This window comes from Podarcis melisellensis (assembly GCF_964234715.1).
Source record: "Podarcis melisellensis genome assembly, chromosome: 2".
Taxonomy (NCBI): domain Eukaryota; kingdom Metazoa; phylum Chordata; class Lepidosauria; order Squamata; family Lacertidae; genus Podarcis; species Podarcis melisellensis.
Window position 1 is genome coordinate 39,523,334 of NC_138529.1, and position 22,388 is coordinate 39,545,721.

Genomic DNA, 22,388 nt, shown 5'->3' on the forward strand with positions numbered 1-22,388 from the left:
ATTAACCCACTCAGGTCCACCACTGATCCCCCAAACCATTGAGGCTCATCACGCATTTGAGACATTTTTAATAACAAATAGATCTGTAAAACCCAAAGGCCTGCAGAAAATAGAAAAGCTGGTATTATTGCATAGGGCAATGTCTAGATTCTCCCCATATTTTTCTCTTCCCCATTACCTGGTACCAAAATAAATGCCGTCACAAAACAGCACATCCTCTCACTAGCATCATTAAAGCTATCTCTCGGTACAGAATAAATACTTTTAACTCTAAGATTCTCCCATCTGATCTATCCCTCTCTCCCCGCCCCCCTTCTAACCCCAAGGTTCACAATATCCCTGTTGCATCTTCCTTCCCAGGCAAGGCAATGGTGTCACTCAGCACCCTTTGAGAAACTCCCCATGAAACAAGCACCAAGCACCAGCGAAACTTTCCAGCAATCCACAGATCTTTCCAAAGGCCCTGGCACCTCCAGAGCGCCCAGGGTTGGCACTCTTTCAGTACTTCCACATGAAATCACGGGCTAGTTCAGAAGCTGGATTCGGGTACAGCTAGTCTCCTGCCCAGAGATGCTGTGTGGTATCTTGCCCGCTGGAAAGTGCCACAAGAAACCCCCTCTAGAGTTAGCGGTGGTGTGTAACCCTGCAAGGAGACACTGTTGTTTGCCTTGCCGAAGGAGGTTGACCTGCTCAGCAACCAGTCACTCTTTCCCTTGCTGCTGCAGGAGCTTTGAGCACGTTTGATGTCCAACTCAGAACGGCAGATCCGCCCATTGGGCAGCCCCTCCGTGGAGCTGCGGCCCAGGGTGGAGCCAACTGCTCTGCTGCCAGTGATGGAACTCAATGTACCATTGGAGAGAGATGACCGGGAGGATGCCATGGCTGGTGGCGCAGCACCATGTCTCTCAGACTCACTGTGTCTCTTAGGGTCCCTCCGCAGGAAGCCAACTCTGAAGACAGCCAGCTTCCCCTCTGGCTGCTTCTCGCCCTCAGCATCCCTCTCCCCAACACAGGGCATGAGCTTTTGGTCCTGGGCTCCTCTGCTCTTGGGCTGATAGTTGGATGGGGGAAGGTTTGTCCCAGTGCGCAAGGTCCCATTGATGTTCACTTTGCCCATGGGTTCCTCATCTTTCATTGGAGGTACTGTGCTGAGAGAGAGCACCAGTTTCTTTGGAGTCCGGGGCTGCTCGCCTACATCCTCCTTTGGCTTCCCAGCTCTTTTCATGCTGCTTGTGTTCTCCAAGCTGGTGGGCACTTTGCCAGCGCTCTCTGTGGTGCCCACACCTGCGAGAAGAGGATTGGGCTTTGCTTTGGCGACCGAAGGCCCACTGTCCTCCCCTTCCTTGGTCATGAGGGGGACAATGGACTCATTCGTGAACCGTGGTCTGCGGCCAGACTCCAGGTATTCCACGAGTTCCCCAGAAGGCTCTGCTGGCCATTCTTTGGACATGAAGGACCATCGCAGGGGCACTTGCTTGGGGGCTCCCAGTTTGGCCTTACTGGGAGAAGCTTTCAGGCTGATACTCCTGCCTTGAACACCGCGCACCAGGGGTCGTGACTCAAAACCACCTAGAAAAGAAAATTAAGGTGTAAGCTTGTTTAGAAAAATAGTGACGTTGCCTGCCCAGACTTGTATTCTTGGACCTCAGTGACATTAGAACTTCTGAATTCTTCTCAGGCTCAGATTTTAATCAAAGCTGACCTTTCTCAAATTCATCTCCTTTTTACTCACCCATTAATCCTCCAATATCCCTCCCCCCAAAAAATCCTATTTATCTGGCTGCTGATATTATAACAGCCCTTGGGGGAAATTACACATCCTGGTTGCTGTACACCAGGCACTAGGAGGTAGATATATCCCTCCTGACTTTAGCAAACATCAGCACCAACCAGGTAAGTGAAGGAGGGAGGGATGGGGAAGAGGTTTGGATAACGTGTTGGGGGATGAGTTCCAAAGAGTGGGGAGCTCAGTCTGAATGTGGACCGGCTTGCAAATAAGCTGTTTCTCAATTCTAGAAGCAACAGCTTGGTTTCATTCCAAGCCAACTGATTTGGGATTCAGAGGGGTGGGAAGCTTGCCCATTATCTGGATACAGGATGAGCTGGGCAAATGGATGGACCAAACACAGAGCTGGAGATTGGCTCAAAAGGACTGTGGCAAATTTGCCAATTTAAAGCCGCTTAGCAGTGCGCTAGTTTGCACTAGCAGATGCTAGTGCAAGGAAAGGCATAGAAAACCACCCCTGGTTGTGCAACAGATGACTACTGTAGTCCTGATACCTCCTGGTGCACAACAAGCTTCCACTAGCACAACTATAGCACTGCAATTTGAACTGCACAAGCTTTATATTCATCCTTACACTAGCAGAACAGTCCATGGGTTGCCACTGAGAGCCATTCAACAAAGGGAGCATCCTGCAAGCCTTGTCAACACTGACAAAGGCTAGAGACCTGGTCTGCCAGCTGGAATGAGGTGGACTTTGGACCAGAAAGCCTAGGTGTATAGTGAGCAGCATAGCATGAATCAGGCACCTTTCTCTGGGCAGCTGCTAGCATTGGTGAGGGTAGGCGAGTCCGGCATTTTTGTCAGAGATGGGCAGGTAGCAGAGCTCCGGGACACCAGGCTCTCTCGCTTGCTATTTCCGCTGAGGCGTGCCAGCCAGTGTTCTGAGACAGAGGAACTGGTGGAACCTGCAAGAGAAATCCACAGAATTAAAGAGTTCTGGAGAGAGCCTTCCACCAAGGACTCCCCCAAAATAGGTGCAGCTGTCAAAGTCAGTCAGGGATTATGGGAAGCAGCAAGCTTTGCACAACCAGAGGTCCAGATGGGCCTTCTCTTGGTCACCTAAAACTTGCCATGTTGTGAATGTAGGACTGGGTTGGTTGGAGTGAGGTAAGCCAAGAATTTGTTGAACATTACAAACCGGTAAAAGCAACTAAAAAGCTAGAGATGAAGAGGGACAGTGGAAAGCAGAAAATTACTGGCTGACATATTGAAAGGAAAAATTAAAAAAATATTGCTTTGGGGGGTAAAGGTAAAGGTAAAGGTACCCCTGCCCGTACGGGCCAGTCTTGACAGACTCGGGGGTTGTGCGCCCATCTCACTTAAGAGGCCAGGGGCCAGCGCTGTCCGGAGACACTTCCGGGTCACGTGGCCAGCGTGACATCGCTGCTCTGGCGAGCCAGAGCCGCACACGGAAACGCCGTTTTACCTTCCCGCTGGTAAGCGGTCCCTATTTATCTACTTGCACCCGGAGGTGCTTTCGAACTGCTAGGTTGGCAGGCACTGGGACCGAGCAGCGGGAGCGCACCCCGCCGCAGGGATTCGAACTGCCGACCTTTCGATCGGCAAGTCCTAGGTGCTGAGGCTTTAACCCACAGCGCCACCTGCGTCCCATGCTTTGGGGGGAGAACCCACCAAAATCTCACGTCCACTTTCAGGTCCAGAGACTTTTTGTGTTGCTTTGAGAATCATGCTTCAACAACAAACCAAAAGCAAGCACACCCAATATACATTGTGAAAAGTGTTGATGACACTCCAAAATGGCAACGTTTCTGTTAGAAAAATAACCTTTTTCTTTTATTTTTTTCTCTTTCTTTCTTTCTGTTTCTTTTCTTTTTGTGTGTTTTTATTTAGATTATTTTATCTTCGATATTCTAAAAAGATACTGGGTATTTGATATTAACTTTTGTGTATATTTTTTCAAACTTTAATAAAATCTATTGGGGGGGAGAGAAAAATAACCTAGTGGGTAGGGAGGTTCAAAGAAGTGGATTTGAACTGGGACTAGCTCTGAAATCAGCCAAGCTGTTTCCTGAGTTTTAGAGAAATGGATTGGCTCTTTTTCAAGTTCATCTCCTTTTTACTGGGGGGTGGGGAGGTCTGAAACCCCTTGGGCAGTGGAGGCTTGCCCAACGTGTCCTGCAATGGTCTCACATCAAGGTAAAGCAAGTTTACAGTGACTTCTTTTGGACTGAATAAGGCCCACACCAGCATGAGTCTCAAGACTCGTGCTCTAAAACTCAATACCGTGTCTGTTGGAATTCTGTGTGTTTGTCAATTCCACCAGTAAAAGACATGGAACAGATAAAATGCCCAGAACAGTGTCACTGTATGGGTTAAGCACTGCTTACGCACCTCTAACAGAGCTTCCACCAGACCAGCTTGGAACCACACAGCGTCTCTGGTAGAAGAGGATATAAGCACCACGAGTGCTGACTTCATCCTCCAAGACAGGTTCCACAGTGCTGTCATCATAGCTGTACCAGTGACCATCCAAGGTGTTGCGACAGTAGGCTGGGGACAGAGTAGACAACCACATTAACGGAGACACTGGCCGGTGGGACTGAACTGCCTCCAAACATGTGCTTTATATTGAAGCTGCTGAGAGAGATCCAGACCAACCCTAATGATTATTCTCAGATGGAGGGCTTCAAATGCATCTATTGCAGGAGTGGGGAACCGTTGACCTTTTTAGATTTTGCTGAACTACAACTTCTGTCATCCCTGACGATTGGCCATGTTTTCTGGGGTTGGGAGTTGTAGTTCAGCAATATCTGGAGGGCCAAAGGGTTCACTAGAGGGAGGAAAAGTTGCTGGACAGTGGGATCATTTTCTAGCATGTGATCAGGCCAAGCAGGTAGTCTGTAAACAGAACTGGAGCGTCACATTTATTTCCTGCTTGATAAACATACTTGTATCCACATGCCTGTGATTGTCTCACACAGAGACATTTGTTGTCATGGATAGTATTCAGCATCCTAAGAATCTCAGGCCTGGATTCAACCACCAGCACAAGGGCTGTTCTGCTAGTGTAAGGATTAATATAAAGCTTGTGCAATTCAAAATGCAGTGCAATAGTTGTGCAAGTGGAAGCTTGTTGTGCACCAGGAAGTATCAGGACTACAGTAGTTATCTGTTGCACAACCAGGGATGGTTTTCTATGCCTTTTCTTGCACGAGCATCTGCTTGTGCAAACTAGTGCACTGCTAAGCAACTTTAAATTAGCATGACATTGAATTCCTCCCACAGCCTTGGTTTTCTTTTTTTCAAAGGAGATTTCTAGTTGTCTAACTCTGCAGATAAACCTGAACACGTCTGTGAGAAATGAGATAAGAAGTGCTTCCAGGGAGTGAGATCTGAGCACCTTCTCCTGCCCCACAATTAGCAGAAACAAAATGAATTATACCGTATTGGCCCAAATATAAACCACACTTTTTTCCCCAAATTCCGACCATGAAAAGTTAAAGTGCAGCTTCAATTCACAACCTTAGAAAAATTGGCTTTTACGTTATCACTACTTAAACAGACATATGGTAAAACAGGGGGGGAAGTTTTACTGTCAATTTGGGAGCTTGAGACTGTTGTGCAATTAATTCAAATGTCATTCATCGCTTTCCCCGTATTTTACAGTGCAGTATTGATTTTTTTATTTGCATTTACGGTGCTACGAACAGGTGTTTAACCCACTTGCAGGTCCTCTCTAGTACCCGTAGAATTTTCTTCTATATTTGCCATTTACTGGTATGAGTACCTGTGGAATTTTAAGGGAGCGGCTTATATTCGGGTATTGTCTTTTCCCCCCCCCCCCTTGAATTTTAAAGGTGTGGGTTATATTTGGGTGCGGCTTATATCCGGGCCAATACGGTATGCAGAGCAAAGATCTAAATGAAGATTCATTTAACTATAGTAAACAATGCCTCACCGTGCCTCCGATCTCTTTGGGGCTTCCTGCGCCCTCACTGATATCCTCTTTAGGCTCTGGGGAGGGCCTCTTTGAGAGCCACAAGGGCTCTCCAGCTTCCTCCTGCCATTTCTGGGTTTGAATTGAACTATTTACTTATTTCCCAGCGCCTCACGTTTATGCATTCACGCGTGAGCAAGGGGACACCTGTATTCATTTTGCAGAATTCACCATTCCTTGGAGCAGGATTTTTTTGATCTCCCTTCTCCCATAAATCCCAGCAAACTACCGGTAATCTCCTTCAGCAGCAGTTGCCCAGAGTTATACGGACTCCTGCACTTCCAACACCCACCACCAGTGGGGCACTCACCTGTGTAATGGCCGCCCTGCATGCTGCCGTGGTGATTGCAGACGGCGTACAGGTCGTAGAGGAAGTTGCACTGTCCGCTTTCCAGCGGGGGATGTTTCCAGGGGCCCCACTTGCTGCTGCGGTTGCGTTTGGCCACGTGGGGAGCCATGTCAAGCCCGCGGAGGGGGAAGTGCACCAGCGTGGAGAGCTTGTGGCGCTGCTCGCCCACCTGCCGGAAGCGCTTCAGGTGAATGATGAGGATATCGGGCAGTGTCCATAGGCTGAGCTTCACCATGCCCTGCTGGAGCACCTGGCAGTGAGGGCAGCGCCAGGCATCGTCAGGGGCCAGCTGCGGGTGGGGGGGGGGAGAGAAAGAGAGAACAGAAAACAGACACCAAGGGCTTTGTCAGGTTTAGACACTGGAGCACAGATTCAGCAATCACTTGAATGAGAGGGGTGGGTGGCAACACTGCTTGATGGGCATATTCTAAAGGTAAAGGTAAAGGGACCCCTGACCATTAGGTCCAGTCATGACCGACTCTGGGGTTGCAGCGCTCATCTCGCTTTATTGGCCGAGGGAGCCGGCGTACAGCTTCCGGGTCATGTGGCCAGCAGGACTAAGCCGCTTCTGGCGAACCAGAGCAGTGCACAGAAATGCCGTTTACCTTCCCACCAGAGCGGTACCTATTTATCTACTTGCACTCTGACGTGCTTTCGAACTGCTAGGTTGGCAGGAGCAGGGACCAAGCAACGGGGGCTCACCCCCTGGTGGGGATTCGAACTGCCAACCTTCTGATCAGCAAGTTCTAGGCTCTGTGGTTTAACCCACAGCACCACCCGCGTCCTCTTCTATGCACCCTTATTAGTCATGTTAAATTTAGGACACCCCTGAAGCAAACAGAGTCTGGGAGAACAAGATGAGCACTCCCATCTCTGTTGCTCATGCTGCTGCTGTTAACTAAATTTCTATACTGCTCTTCATCCGAGGATCACAGGGCAGTTTACAATATGCACAACATAGTAACAAACAAAAACAATCCCCATCCCCTACAGTTTAAAAGACTATACAGTGGTACCTCTAGTTACGAACTGAATTCATTCCGGAGGTCCATTCTTAACCTGAAACTGTTCTTAACTAGAGGCGTGCTTTCGCTAATGGGGCCTCTTGCTGCCGCTGCGCCACCAGCACACGATTTCCATTCTCATCCTGGGGCAAAGTTCTCAACTTAAGGTAACTCTTCCAGATTAGCGGAGTTTGTAACCTGAAGCATTTGTAACCTGAGGCATTTGTAACTCGAGGTACCACTGTATATAGTTTAATTAGCCAAAGGCTTGGGAGAAGAGGAGTCTTTTTGACTGGTGCCTAAGGATATGTAACGGGGTGCCAGGCATGCCTCCTTGGAGAGAGTATTGCAAAAGCAAAGAGCCACTGCAGAAAAGGCCCCGTCTCATGTTGCCGTACTCTGAACTTCTCATGGAGGAGCCACATAAAGAAGAGGCTCCAATGATGATGACAGGGTCTGCGTTGTTTGCCATCTGCCAGTCAATAGGGAGAGACCTGCTTCAGTTGTTCCCATCGCAATTGAATGTCCATGTGGTTTAGGATAAACCCTGGGAGACCAGGGTTCAAATCCCCACTCAGCCATGAAGCTCACTGGGTGACCTTGGGCCAAGCACTCACTCTCAGCCCAACCTACTTCACAGGGTTGTTGGGAGGATTAAATGAGGATGGGGAGAACTATGTACACCACCTTGCGCACCTCAGAGATAAATGCAATAAACGAATGATAAACAAGCTGAATCCCAGCATGTCCTTGGCACTCATGCGAGGATACCTGTTCCTCCTTGGTGTAGAGCTGGAAGCATTCGTCCAGGGTGCAACTATGCTGCTGCTGGTGGAGCTGCTGCTTCAGCCTCACGCTTTCTGCATCCTCAACCACTTCTTCCTGGATATTGCCAAACAAGCTGCAAAAATGCAGATGAAGGGGGTCAGCAATGGCTCAGACCTGATTGTGACTCTACTATGGTTAGGCAAATGGGTCTACATAATGCCCGCATGCCCAAGCCAACCACCTGTTCTTTTCAACTCCCATCCAGAGCTTTAATCCATAACATCTCTGCCCAGTTGGCCAGAATTGTGTGAATGGCATGCATCTGCCCTTTGTGAAAACACAGTCTCAATGCAAGAGCATGGGGGGGGGGGGTGCACGCCCTTGGTGAAAAAATGGAAATTAGAGTTGAGGGGCTCTACAGACAGAAGGTAATGCATTTGGCAAATTGTACTGATGCGGCAAATGCCCCATTAAGTCCAGTTCAGGGATCTGTCAATGTGGGGCAAAGAAGATGCAGTGCGGTGCAAACGCCATTTGAATTTGGGGGGGGGGGGGCGGGGTGAAAGTCCTTTAAGGAGACACACTTGTACCCACCACGATGGCAGGCTAGGGAGATTTAACACAACGTACTTGCAATGCACACTCACCATTCTTTGGTGCTCACATCCCACTCGATCACCAGCTTCACATGTGCGGGACCACCAGGACCACCAAACTGAAGCGCTCTGCAGGAAGACAGAGCCATTAGATTTATGCTGCAGGCTCCAATGCAAGTAGCCTTGAATGTAATGATTCAGACAAGTGTATCCCAGGGAAAAAATGGGGAGTCCAGTTAGTCCTGGAGAATCTTGGTTCAGAAAGAATAAATCCGTTGACATTAACAAACAGGACTAACGTAGGTCCATTACTTTCAATGGGTCTGCTCTGAGATGAGCTTAGTTGGATAAAACCCATGGTTTCAAAGAAGCTTCATCTGGTGTTCCTTTGCTTACTGAGACACTTGTAACAGGGAAAGGGAACAGTGCACCAGGAAGCATCTAAGCCTCTGTTACTGCCATACATTCCATATCACTTTGACCTGTGGAGCTTGTTTCTGAAGATCCCCAACTCCAAACTGCTTCAGAAGTGTTTGGCAATTAATCAGCTCCTGCTTCTGGAATCCTGCTATGGAGGTTTGCCTCCTCGAAAGCCTCATATTGTATTGTTCGTGCTTGTGCAAAGGGCTGCAGTGTGGGCATTATGGAGCCAGACTAGTTTGCATGAGGTCCAAATCCGAGGGCCTTCTGGTGGTTCCCTCACTGTGAGAAATGAAGCTACAGGGAACCTGGCAGAGGGTCTTCTTGGTAGTGGCACCTGCCCTGTGGAATGCCCTCCCATCAGATGTCAAGGAAATAAACAACTATCTGACTTTTAGAAGACATCTGAAGGCAGCCCTGTTTAAGAAAGTTTTTAATGTTTGGTGTTTTATTGCTTTTTTATTATTATTACTAATATTCTGTTGGGAGCTATGGGCATAAATAATGGGTGGGATATAAATAATAAGTTGTTGTTCTTGTTGTTGTTGTAAACTATGGCCTTTTCCCATTTGTCTGACTCCCTCCCAAAGTATTTGGAATTCTGTGCATGTCTTTAGTGCTAGGGCTCAGCCCGGGAGGAGCTAAAGTAAGAATGAAGAATTCATCTCTGATCAGGTGCAAAGTGCCATTGAAAAAAACAACAACACACAGGCAATAACTGCAAATCTGAAATGAAGAACTAGGGATAGATCAGGGAACATGGCTGCTCGACTCCTTGGCAGGCTTCAAAACCAGGGCACATCTCTTTCTACAGACTAACCAACGGGAAGTAAAGCCTCTTTGCCATCACACACAGATCACAGAATTGTAGAGTTCGAAGGATCATCTATTTCAACCCCCTGCAATGCAGGAATCAGGTGCCGTGCTGTCACTAGTGTACACCTCTAGCCATCTGACTACTTCCTCATTGCAAAGCCCTGAGACCCGTTGGTGGGTCTGCTCTTCCCCACAGCAGCCACAATGTCCCCATTTTTGCTTTAAAATGTTCAGGCGCAGGAGGCCTACTTGCATAGCCTAGCAATAGGTTCAAGTACCTGCAGCCCTAAAGGGCAAGGATAGGGGCAGGCTAGGCTCATCGCTCCAATTCAGAGCCAAAGTTTAACCTTTTATCTTTCCTGCAACAGGCAACTCCCAGCCCCCAGCCTGGTGCTGTGGTGTGCCCATACCCACAGAAGAGATGCTTAGGTTGGGTTCCATTTAAACTCCATGCCCCTAACTCCCCAATGGGGATCCCCATAGAAGCCTCTGGGGGCCAGTGAGCAATGCAATTAGCAAAGGTTGTGGCACATACACACGCACGGTGACAGCAGCCGGTTCACTTCTCTGCTTCCTGGGGACATTATCTGAGCTAACATTATCTTTGACTAGAATCCAGCTAGCAGCGGCAAGGCATTAATAATTCATCGGCCCCTCCGCGATGGATCGACAGCAATGCACGTCCGGCTGGGCGCTGCTGCTTCAGGACTGCCAGGCCTGGTGCGCAGCCTTGGTGTCAGGAGTTTGAAAGCAGGGAAGATGCCACAGAAGGAAATTAGATGCCCACCATCTACTTAGCTGCACCCACCCGGCAGGACCCCAGTTAAAATGGCCACCTGCCTGGCTTGTCAAGTCAAGGAGGGTAACCAGCACGAAACGGCCACACATAGCTCTGTGCAACACAACACCTGCCTTGCAGGCAGAAGGTTCAATCCTCAACAACATCTCCATGTGGGATTGGGAGACACTCCCTGTCTGAAACTACTAAGCTAGATGGATGCAATGGTCTGACTCAGTATAAGGCAGCTTCCTAGGTTCTCGCATTTACACAGCCAATAGCAGTGTCCATAGTAGCGACCAGGAGAGAAATGACTGCTGGGAGGAGCACAGAGAGAAGAAACGCCATGTGTTTTAATGGTACAGTGTGTACACAGCTTAGGCTAAACAGGTCTTGGGGCCAACATCAATGCATCAAGTTTAGATCAAATGCATGTTAGAGAGGCGACTTTGGTTGCTGTCCCACAACCACAGAAACCCTTTGAAACTTGTCTGAGCATCATCCAGAAGCATTCTTGGAGCTTGTTTATTCTGGATCATGTTTCATATCAGGTGTGGTGTTTTTACATCCTGCGTAAAACTGTTAAAAGTTTTACTTGAACGTGCCATCAAGCCCCTGCACACTGATACCCACCCAGAGAAGAGGAAAGCTTAAGAATCTAAAGAAATGCAGGAGAGTGGTACCTCGAGTTACAATCGCTTCAGGTTACAAACTCTGCTAACCTGGAAGAGTTACCTCGAGCTGAGAACTTTGCCCCAGGATGAGAACAGAAATCGTGTGCCGGCGGCGCAGCAGCAGCAAGAGGCCCCATTAGTGAAAGCATGCCTCTAGTTAAGAACAGTTTCAGGTTAAGAACGGACCTCTGGAATGAATTAAGTTCATAACTAGAGGTACCACTGTAATTCCTTATTACAACAGGAAGCTCTTCTTGGAGCCCAGAAGGAAGAAAGACGAATAGAGGTTGCTGCATAAAGTTAGGGAAGAAGAAGCTCAGTAAACAGGATCCATGACTAGTGAGAGAACAGAATAGGCAGGTCCTCAGTCCTCTGCTCTTTTTATCCCTCCAGTCACTTATTTCTAGCAGTATCTCTATGTCTGATCTCTTACCTGTCCACCGCTGGATGATAGAGAGGCCAGCTGTCCTGGGGAGAGAGGTAGCTGCAAAGTGCAGAGCCGCCAACCACTCGCACCTGGAACAGGCTCGGAGTAGCCTGAAAAAGACAAAGGAAGGGGAGAGAGAAGGAGTCAAAGGATCTGCTCTCCCTGGAAAAGACTTCGGATAAATCAGGGGCTCAGGGTGGGGCAAACAAGGGCAAAAACAATGAGGCAGCTGCACTGTGGGAAGAGCGCTGTGTGGCTAATCTTTTGTGTCGCATATCCTTTGGGAGTAAATCTAGGTGTCTCCAGCAGATTTTCAATGAGTATCTTACTTCGGAATGGTTAACACAGTCTGTTTCTTCTGCAGGGAAGTGGGCTGCTGCCCCTCTTTAGCAATTGCAGGGGAAATGAGTGTTGAATCTGACTATGCTGGGATGATTGGATAAATCTGTTGTAGTTGTTGAGGTACACATTTCTCTAGTACTCAAACAGTTCACTATGGAGCTCATTTCTCAAAGACTCAAACGGTTCGCCATGCAATAGTATCTCAGCTCCAGCCAGTGTGACTACCAGTGCGAGCTATAACCAAATAACACCTGGAGGGCTACAGATCCTCTTCACATCAATTTCTTAGGCTCACCCATCCTAAAGTCAGGTGTGTGGCTAGCAGACAATAAAACTCAGAGCATCCTTTTGTTCATACTATCAAGGGGGGAGGGTTGAAGAAAGAGTGGCAAAAGAAAACTTCCTCTAGTTTTCCAGTGCATGCTTATGAGCAGAGCTGTGATTTCCATTTCCATTTCCAAACAGAAATAGGAGGTGATCAGTATTGTGGACTAATTAATCTAACACAAAGAGTGTGGGTCTGATAATGCACTTAAAGTAAATTGCATGTTCACACAGGCAGATGGATCCTATACAACAACGACCATCTCACTTGGCTCCCGCTCCATCCGAAAATTGTCTAGCATTCCACAACCTTTTCCCCCTGGTGCCAGTTGCAATTTCCCTGTTGTCATACAAATGGACTCATTTACTCCTCCCTCCCGCTCCATAATGCTGTTTTGTCATTAAAACCAGAGTATGATTATCCAGTACATTCCAGATTTCATTATGTTTTGTGTCCAGCTCCCTCGTCTTCTTGACAGAGACTGTAATGAGACCTGATGAGGGGACAAATATGAATCCATTATCTTGACACTGTTCAGATTATAATCCACCCTCCCCTTGGACAGGTGTCAGAAAGAGTGATGTGCCCCCCACCTCAGCACCGCTTGTATTGGGGGTGAGAGCAGGGAGTAACCAGCAACTCTGACCTCCCGCACCTCCTCCCCACCTCATCCCTGGCTTCTGCCAGCAGGAGTTGGTGTCCGCTTCAAAATTAGCCTTATTACATTCCTATCCGCATGGAGCCGAGGAGGCAACAGCAGACCCAATGTTTATAGATCAGCCAATAAAACTGTACATTGCCATGAAGAGAATGCCACACTGGAAGTCCAAAAAGCTCAGAGAAAATAGGCAGAGTCTCTGGAGTGAGAACGACAGAGCCCCAATTATCCACCATCTGCAAGCAGGCTCCAGGATACCAGAAAAACATGGAGGACATATTTGACAAAGGTCAACTGATCAACATCACAGTTCCAGGAGGCAGTGTGTTCCAGGCCAGCTGGTATTTACTGGATTCCTCATTTCCCTAGTATAAAACAAACAGGACTTCCCACTGAGAGCTAGAGGTTTACGAGCTCATTCCTCCACACGACAAACACAGGACCCTGGACACACAGGGGACTGGAAAGGACAACCTCCTCACTGGAACTGGGTATCTGCACACCCTGTTCCTCCTGTCCAGAAGTTCAAGACTTCACAACTGGGTCTCACCACCAGCACTGAGCAACAGGTTGTGCCTGGTCACTTCAAAACATACATTATGCAAACTGGTTAGTTTCGTTGTGCAAGACTTTGCTTGTTAACCAGGGGGAGAGCCAAATAGTTCTGCAGGGTGCATACGCTCTGCCCCCATTATCTTGCCCACTGGAAATCCTGATCAATTTCTCTCTACTACTCCACCCCAATTTAAGACATTGCACAATATATTGCTGACACGTTGCTCTCCTTGCAACCATGCAAGCTAGAAACTCCAGACAGGCATTTTTAGGAGGAACCCAATAAGAAATTTTGCAGGGTCATTCTTAATCAGTAAATCAAACGCCCTTAGCCCTGCCTTTATCTATCTCGCTTTTCCTGACATGCTTAAGGATCCCCCCCCTTTTTTTTTACTCCCAGTCTTGATATAAAGGATAAGAAAAATTGCTCTGCTCATGCGTCACTTTTCTTAGGTCTGGTCTTCAAAGTTGCAGGGCAGCAGAGCCACACCCACCCTGCCCCCCACTTACTTGCCTCCAAAAAGCCAGCTGGCTCCATTGCCTGCACTTCTATAAATATCCCCGGGGCAGCCATGAAAGCAGCAGAGGGCCACAGAGTTAATTAAATACCTGTATGTTTTAATTAAACCTAATTTAATGAAAACAGCTCTTTGGAACCAGGAACCCAGAACAAGCTGTGTTAAGTTACAAGGGGACTTGTTAGCTCCTGATGTAGATGGCCTCCTTTTCAGCAGAAACATGCAAAAGATGGCAGGGTGTGGGGTGTATAACTAGGGAGCATCTCCTAACAGCAGGAAGGGGATGGTGTGTGAGTGTCACTTTGTGACCAATACCCATTGGCAGCTTTACCTATGATGAAAATGCTTAATCCTCTTTTAAAGTTATTTGATTTGGTGGCCATCATTTCATCAGGCGGGTGCAAATTCCAGTTTAACCATGTGCTATGTAAAGAAGGACGTCCTTAATCCACATTCAGTTTCATGGAATGTCCACGAGTTCCAGTTCTAGTTACAGGTAGGTAGCCGTGTTGGTCTGCTGTAGTCGAAACAAAATTTAAAAATTCTTTCCAGTAGCACCTTAGAGACCAACTAAGTTTGTTATTGGTATGGGCTTTTGTGTGCATGCACACTTCTTCAGATACACTGAAACAGAAGTCACCAGACCCTTATATATAGTGAGAGGGTGGGGAGGGGTATTACTCAGAAGGGTGGTGGGAATGGGTGATTGGCTGATAGGTGTAGTAAACCTGCTGATGACTGTTAATGACTGCAATTGGTCTTACAGGAAAAAGCGAGGGGTGAGATGGCTAAAAATAGCTTTATCATAATGAGATAAGAATCCAATGTCTCTATTCGGACCAGGTCTCTTCCTTGGTCATTCCAAGTGAGCTTTCCACCATTTGCCTTTTCTATTCTCTTAAAAAAAATATCAATCAATCAATCAATCAATCAACACCTGTTACCTAAGTCCATTTTTCTTGTTTTGCCACAGATATGCCCAACCCCCTGACTGATTCTTCACCTTATTAAATCCTTTGCTTCCTCAATATTTTCCTGGACACTGAACACTCTCAGTTCCTAACACCACATTATCAGGAAAGAAGATGACAGGTATTTGAATGAGATATGGAAGGCCAGACCTGTGGATAGTTCAGTTGGTAGAGCATGAGGCTGTTGATCTCAGGGTTGTGGGTTTGAGCCCCATGTTGGGTAAAAGGTTTCAGTTGCAGGGGTTGGATGAGCCTTATTGTCCCTCCCAACTCTACAATTCCATGATTCTATAAGGCACTTTTAAGCATGAGCAGCCCATTCATGCAACTGACAATTACTAGGAGCTCTCATCGTGACATGTTAAAAATCACAAGTTTGCCCCTCAGGAGCTTGTCATGGTCTTGTTATTTACCTGTGAGGTCTGTTTGCAATTAGAACAGCCTCCCTTCAAATCCTATGGGGGCTGCACAATGCTCTGCGAGCTTTACAAGGGGATTTTGGCTCTTGTGGGCTATGGGCTATGGCCATTGATTTCTCCTTGGAGGAGAAGAGGCTCTGTTCCACAACAGGGAATAAAATCCTACCATCAGTAGTACAGGAAAGCCCCATGGCCCACCGAAGTGCTGGAAGCTTCTACAAAAACCAGACACAACCTGCTCCCTTTCCAGAAGAAGGAGTTTTTACATGGTGAATTCCATGCTGGCAGAACGGCCTGCCTTTGCGTTGCAACATTTGCCTGCCTCTGTGAGTCTTCTCACCCTTCATATTTCAAGGTGATGACCACGGGGAAGCCTTCCTGCTCGAGCCCTCGCGCAGTCTTTAAGCCAAGGTGTAGCAGTTGGCCTGCTCGTTTTGAAGCTGGTTATTATGAAGCCAATTCATTAAGACTTCATGGACCGCAAACCTCCACTCGCTGCCTGGCCCGCAGCGGGGAAAACGTCTTGGCTCTCAACGCCTCCTGCAAGGGGCACAGTCTTGCTAGGTAGCTCCATCTTAATATTTCATGTCAAGCAGCTATGGGATGGCTCCCTTGCGGATGAACCGTGCTGCTGGCTCACCACTCTCCGTGACTCTTTTGCAAGATGAGCTGCTGCTGCTGCTGCCGCCTTGACAGGGGAAGGGGGGAGGAAATGCAGCGCACACAGCAGAAATGCCCAGTTGCTCTCACTTGTGCAGGCACTTGCCATTAAAGGACAGCTCGCTATAAACACCCAGCCTGCGGCTGGTGACTTTTACTTGGTGCTTTTGTAATTACATTTAACTACTGAAATAAAATACCAGTTACAGGTCTGTTACATGTACCTCAGTGATGTCAGATGCTCAAAGCAAAGCAATCTGGGGAAGATCTGGTGAATATTCACTTGTAGCCAAATTCAGAATCACGAATGGAAACATAGGAAGCTGCTGTACTGAATCTGACCAGTTTGGTAAACAGACTGGCAGTGGCTCTACAGGATTTCAGGCAGTAACCTTTTATAGCCTTTATCTGGAGATGGCAGGTACTGAACTTGGGTCATGCAAAGCAGACACTCCACCCCTGCATTACAGCCCTTCCATCTTATAGGGTGGGTCCAAATAAAAACAACAGAAACTACCCTGATTGTTTTGGATCTGTGTGGATAACTACTCCATGCAGGAAGCTGTTCCCATGGAAAGGTTGACCATGTCTAAAATCCAATCTTCCCTGTCTACTGCAAATTCCATAGGCTTGAAGGGGCCTGTTAAGCTGCTGCAAATACCAGGCTCAAGACATAAAGGACTCTGCATGTGGTCAGATTTAAAAGGACAGCCATGTAGCTATTTGTTTGCTTTTATTTATTTTTCAGCCCACTCTTTCTTTTGCCAAACCGTCCCAAGCAATGCTTGACTTTCGAGTCCATCCTAGGAGATGCATCATTGGAAGGAATGCAGGTAGCCAAGTTTTAGTTAGACTGGTGGAATGAAGGTAACTTGAAACAGCATAAACTGTGCACGTGCTAATGGCGTGTTTTAAGGCAGCTGCTGGGCTCAGGAAGGATGAATTTGTCCCCATGCCCTGATTCACTGACCAGGCGCGTTAAGTAGGGGCATTATTTTCTTCTGAACAGTTCATTACTATGGGCCACCAGACAATGGACTTGCACAGATCAATGGGAAATGCTACAGTCTGCAATAGCAATATATTTCTTTCTGCTCTTCCAAAAGATAACCAATGGAGGAGAATGAATGATACACCGCAGGCTGCTCACCTTCATTTATAAAATATACCTGGAATTTCTGGGGTTTTGTGGGTCTTAGGGGAAAACAGAATGTCCTGGAAATCATCTCTCTACATTTATAATTCTCTCACATTGCCCCATCTTTCTTACTTTGAAGCATACCACTTCATGGGTTGAGTCCGCGAGCCCCTTAATCCCGAAATACATGAAGTGATAACAGAATGCCACTGAGCGTGGACAGAGTGTTTTTCACTCACTGCTGTGTAAGCACAGACAACCCATAAGCACCACTAGGATGGGTGAACGAGCCATGATGGGAGTGGTTTTCCAGAGAGAACCGAGGTCCCAAATGTATATAAATGAACAACTGGACTTCCCATAAAGACTTTGGGATGCTGTGCTTTCTTGGGCATTGAGGTAGCTGTAAGGATCACAGAATCATAGAGTCATCAAGTCCAACCCCCTCAAAGCAGAAATCACAATTAAAGCATCCAAGACAGACGGCCATCCAACCTCTGCTTAAAAACCTCCAATGAAGGTCCACCACCTCCTAAGGGCATCTGTTCCACTGCCAAACAGCTCTTACTGTCAAAGTTCTTCCTGGTGTTTAGTCAGAATCTCCTTTCTTGTAACTCAAAGCCATTGCTTCAAGTCCTACCCTTCAGAGCAGACGAAAACAAGCTTGTTCCACCTTCCATGTTACAAGCTGCTTGAAGATGACTATCATATAGCCTCTCAGTCTCCTCTTTCCTAGGCTAAACATACCCAGGTCCTTGAACCATTCCTCATAAGGCTTGGTTTCTGGGCCCTTAATGAAGTAGAACATTATTTTCTGCAACACCCACATTTGGAGCAATGGCTGAAATGGCTTGCAGGAGGCAAGGAGAGTCTTGGCACCCAGTTCATGCTACCCTGAGGCCCCTGGTGCTGATGAGCACAAAACCACCACCCTCCACTTTTTGTCACAAATTACACTGGAAATGATGGGCTCTGGAGATGAATCTGGAGAGCACCTCTTCCAAAAAGAAAGCCTACTGTTTTCAGTGTTCGACTAGATAATTCAGCTATAGAAGCTGAAATAAAAATAAAAATAGCAGTACTATATGCCTGGCACATCTTCTTCCGGACAGGAGCACACAACACTTCACAGACCACAAAGAAGCGCATCAACTTGCTATCTGCAAGCACAGGAGGGGCAGGCAAGAGCTGGGCCACACATCAGGATCAAACGCTGGGAAATGCCTGCTGTAGCCATTGGTTCTTCTGCAGCTACCCTTTCAAAGCCTTCAGCAAAAAGATGAGAGCGCACCCCCAGCCACAGTGTTCACAAGGGGCCAGCTTAGTCATCCCTTCCAATTACCTTCCTGAGTACATTGCTTTGCTTCCCCCCATATAAATGAATGGTGTCTATTCGCTTCTATGAGAAAAAGTAGAGAGACAAACTGCTGTGCGGCACTTCTGGACTATCACCACCAACGCAGGCACAGAGAAACACCATGCAGGAGTCCCTGCCACCCCTCATAATGGTAGCTCATGTGTAGCAGTGGGGGCTCATGGAGGGGTGGGGTGGGGTGGCAGAGGCAGTGGTATCCTCCCAGAGATGCTCCTCAAAAGGACGCAATGCAGCAGTGGTGAGGTTGAGGGAGCGTTGGGACAACAGCCCTATACACACTCCTCTGGGGCTGTCACTGCTGCTGCCCCATACCTCCCCTAACTTTGCAGCTACCATCTCCCTTCACCCCATTCCTGTTCCCAGTGAGCACATCGCTGTTGCCAGGAGGGTACCACTGCTTCTGGTGTCCCAGCCAACATAAAAGGGAAAACATGAGTCCTTGCCAAACATTCAGCGTGAACACAGACGGGAGGAAATGTCTATTTATAAACATACAACCCCTGAGAATGCTTTTTTCCACTCATTGCATGCAATCGGCAGTGTTTATTGCCACAGTTTTTATTTCCAAATGTTCGGTTTGGAAGAAACAGAGGGGATTAGGAGGCCGGAAGCAGGATTCTCTCCCCTCCGAGAGTACTACACGGTGTCAATCATGCCGGGGAAAAAGACCTGCCAAGCATCTACAAGTGATTACCCTGGATCTGGATGCAATAATCAATCTTCATTTTGCACAGGAATTTAATTTTAGGTCCCTTGTGGCAACCAATTATGATTTAATAAGCTGTAATTTAATTAAAACGCTACCCACTTAGAGCAACTCCAAAAGGCAAGTAACAGACACACAAAAATATAACACTTAAACTAAATCATTTTTCCCCGATGAGGAATTTAGTGTCTTCAGAACTAGATCAAAAGTTTATAATTTTGTCACTGTGCCTTGCTGTAAGTAAGTCCAAGTATGTGTAATGGAAATAAAGCACATTTTCCCCTGCCTTCCTTTCCTTTCCTCTGTCCTTTCTTTGCTATTGTCAATCTAATTCCAGTTTGTAAGCCTCTTGAGGCAGGGACCTGCTCTCTTATATAGAGTAAAGCACCACGTAACACCAATTCTGTGCAACCTTCACTGGCTGCCAATGCCAGGGCCAATTTAAGGTTCTGATGTTAACACTAAAACCCCTAAACAACTTTGAGCCCAAATACTTTGAAGGAGTGCCTCTCTTGGTACCTGTCAGCCAAGGTACTGAGATCTGCTGCCGGTAGCGGGGATCAGAGCACTGCTCATGATCCCAAAACGCAGGACGGGTACTTTTCAGTGGTGGCATCCTGCCCATAAAATGACCCCACCCAGGATGTTTTGGTTGTCACCCTCATTACTGAGTTTCTGACAGTCGTAAGTCACATCTCTTCACTTGGGTCTTTGGGAGAGTTTGATGCTGTTCTGCATTGATTTGGTTACATTAATTAAGGTGAAGGCCAGATTATTGTTCTACATTACTACATTTTTGTGTGCTTCGACGAAACTCATTGTTTTAATGATATTTCTCTACACTGCCCCACGATTCTTGCTGATGAAGGGTAGTTAAGCAAATAAACAATTTGTAATGGAAAAGAAATATACAAATAACTACAGCTACAGGCCAATAATTGCCTGTAAGTGGAGGCAGTTTCCCCTGCCCCATCATGATTTGTGACTTGGGAGAGCGATGGCTGCTTCCTAAGGGATTTGGGGCAGAGGTTAGGATGACCCAAGAGTTCCCTGGCATGCTTACTGACTCTTGGCACTCTGTTCCTGCTTAATTTTTGCTGTGAATACAGTATGTTCTGTAAGAAGCTGCTACCCTTCAAACATTGCATCTCTCCTACTGCCAGGAGCAGGAGAAACAGGGCAGATGCAACAGTGCCTGGACAGCAGGATGGACTCACCTGTACTTGGGCCTCCCTTCTCATCAGATAGCGCATTTTGCCCAGGATGCACTGCTGAAGCTGATCCCACAACATGGCTCTGTCTTCCCGCATCAGTAAAGGTGGGCCAAACCTGAAAAACACATTAGAGAATTGCTGTAGGTTGTGCAAAGAAACTAGCCTTCAGGTGCCTTTTGCTCACTTAGTGATACAAAAGAAGCCAAGGCATCACTCACACACTGGCAGAGGTATCTAAATTTTAAAGTTACTTCCCAATGAAATGAAGGGTGGAATTCAACATCACATTAATTTGATCATGCCAGCGGGGACTTATTTCAGAATAGCCGACTGCCAGAGTTCAGCAAGAAAGATGCTCTAAATTTCCCACTTCTCCTCCTCCCACCCATCATTTTGCCCAGGCCCATTGCTCTCCGGGAAATGCAACTACATTTCAGATGTCAGGGGATAACGGAGCAGCATCTCTGAGGTTGGGATGATATTCTTCCCAGGCTGCTACCCAATTGGAATATTACCATTCAGGCGACCCTCTGCTGACCCTGGACAATGGGCAGCCGGCAAACTAAAGTCCCATTGCTGTTCCTGGGTAGGAAAAGAGCATCCTGCACTCAAGCCACTAATATAAATGCCTGCACTTTTTAAAGCATTCACACCAACGTGCTGCTTGACCTGGGATAGGACCGTAGCTCAGTGATAGAATATAACCTTCCGTGTATAAGGTTCCAGATTTAATCCCTAGCATCTCCAGGAAAGGCTGGAGATGACCCCTGTCTGAAGCCCTGGAGGGTCACTGCCCATCAGTGCAAATTATACTGAGCAGGATGGATTCAGTGGCCTGACTTGCTATAAGGCAGCTTCCTATATTCCCTATGTTTGTTCAGCCAGTTCTCCTCTGTACTTCTCCCCAACTGATACTGCCTGAGAAGGGAAGAATGATTAAGGGGTGACTGGTTGTGCATTCATGTTTTCTTGAATGGCTAACAGTGGTGGTGGTTACATTACCAATCTCAGCTTTCTCTATGTAGACTAAAGGGAAGCTCATCAAGATGAAGGGTGCGAGACCAGCAGGAGGCAGTGCAGGCAAAGGATTGAGGGAAACGGTCTCTCTGTGCTCTCACCCTGTTGTACGTTTCACTAGTCCTCTGCATCAGTCAGCTTTACTGGGTGCAAGAAAGCTCCCCAAGCAATATCCAATGTCGTGATGAGACGTGAAAGCACAAACTAAGAGAATTCTGAAATAACTCGATCGGTTTTGCAAGAGGGGTAAACGTACTATGAGGAATCTATGCAAATAAATGATCTTGCGTGGGTCTCTGGCATAATACTTGACCAGTTCCCCAGTGTTCTAGAAAATCTTGTTTGGCCATTTCCAAAGCAGATTACAAACTTGGCATGCTAGTTACCTGTGAGATATAAAAACAGGTGGGCTGGATAACCTGGAAATGCTTCAAGTCATCTATTGCCAATCAAAATGTCATGTCTGGGAAATTTTGCATTTTATGGCAGATATTTGCTCAGGACTTTCCACTAATTCATCATTCTCATCAGGTGTGATCAGATCTTGTACTCCACAGTCTACTATGAAATGGGCGGGAAGGAGTTGAACAAATTTAGGCTGAGGGCAGGCAGGCTTAGGGACTATGCAAATCGACTAAATGGAAAGCTAAATCTTATTTCCACTTCAAAGCCAAGATAATTGTTTGAGGGAAAGCCTAGGCTGGCCGGATAGTCTGCATGAAAGATTTGGGGCAGGCAAGTCTTCTACTGTAAAGGCTAACTTTCTTTGACAAAATATTTTCTTTTTGGGTTAAAAAACCCCCCAAAAAACTCCACATAGCCCTTTACTAGTTCTGTAACTAAAGGCAAATGAAACTTGGTCTCATATATCCATCCCAGGAGCAGAAAAAACTGTGTGTTTTTCTGCTTTCTTT

General features: G+C 47.1%; 1 protein-coding gene across 2 annotated transcripts in view; it reads right to left on the bottom strand.

Annotated features, from left to right (window-relative positions):
* Positions 1 to 51: 51 nt before the first annotated feature.
* The window catches only part of USP43 (ubiquitin specific peptidase 43), an 88,903-nt gene continuing 66,566 nt past the window's right edge, over positions 52 to 22,388 (bottom strand). For both annotated transcript variants that reach the window (XM_081895017.1, XM_081895016.1), the window contains 8 exons: positions 20,461 to 20,572; positions 11,583 to 11,686; positions 8,513 to 8,590; positions 7,869 to 7,998; positions 6,055 to 6,382; positions 4,139 to 4,297; positions 2,533 to 2,691; positions 52 to 1,569 (listed from right to left, as the gene is read on the bottom strand). In XM_081895017.1, coding sequence (XP_081751143.1) covers positions 530 to 1,569; positions 2,533 to 2,691; positions 4,139 to 4,297; positions 6,055 to 6,382; positions 7,869 to 7,998; positions 8,513 to 8,590; positions 11,583 to 11,686; positions 20,461 to 20,572 — 2,110 coding nt within the window. In that variant the 3' untranslated portion in view covers positions 52 to 529. The remainder of the gene's footprint in view (positions 1,570 to 2,532; positions 2,692 to 4,138; positions 4,298 to 6,054; positions 6,383 to 7,868; positions 7,999 to 8,512; positions 8,591 to 11,582; positions 11,687 to 20,460; positions 20,573 to 22,388) is intronic.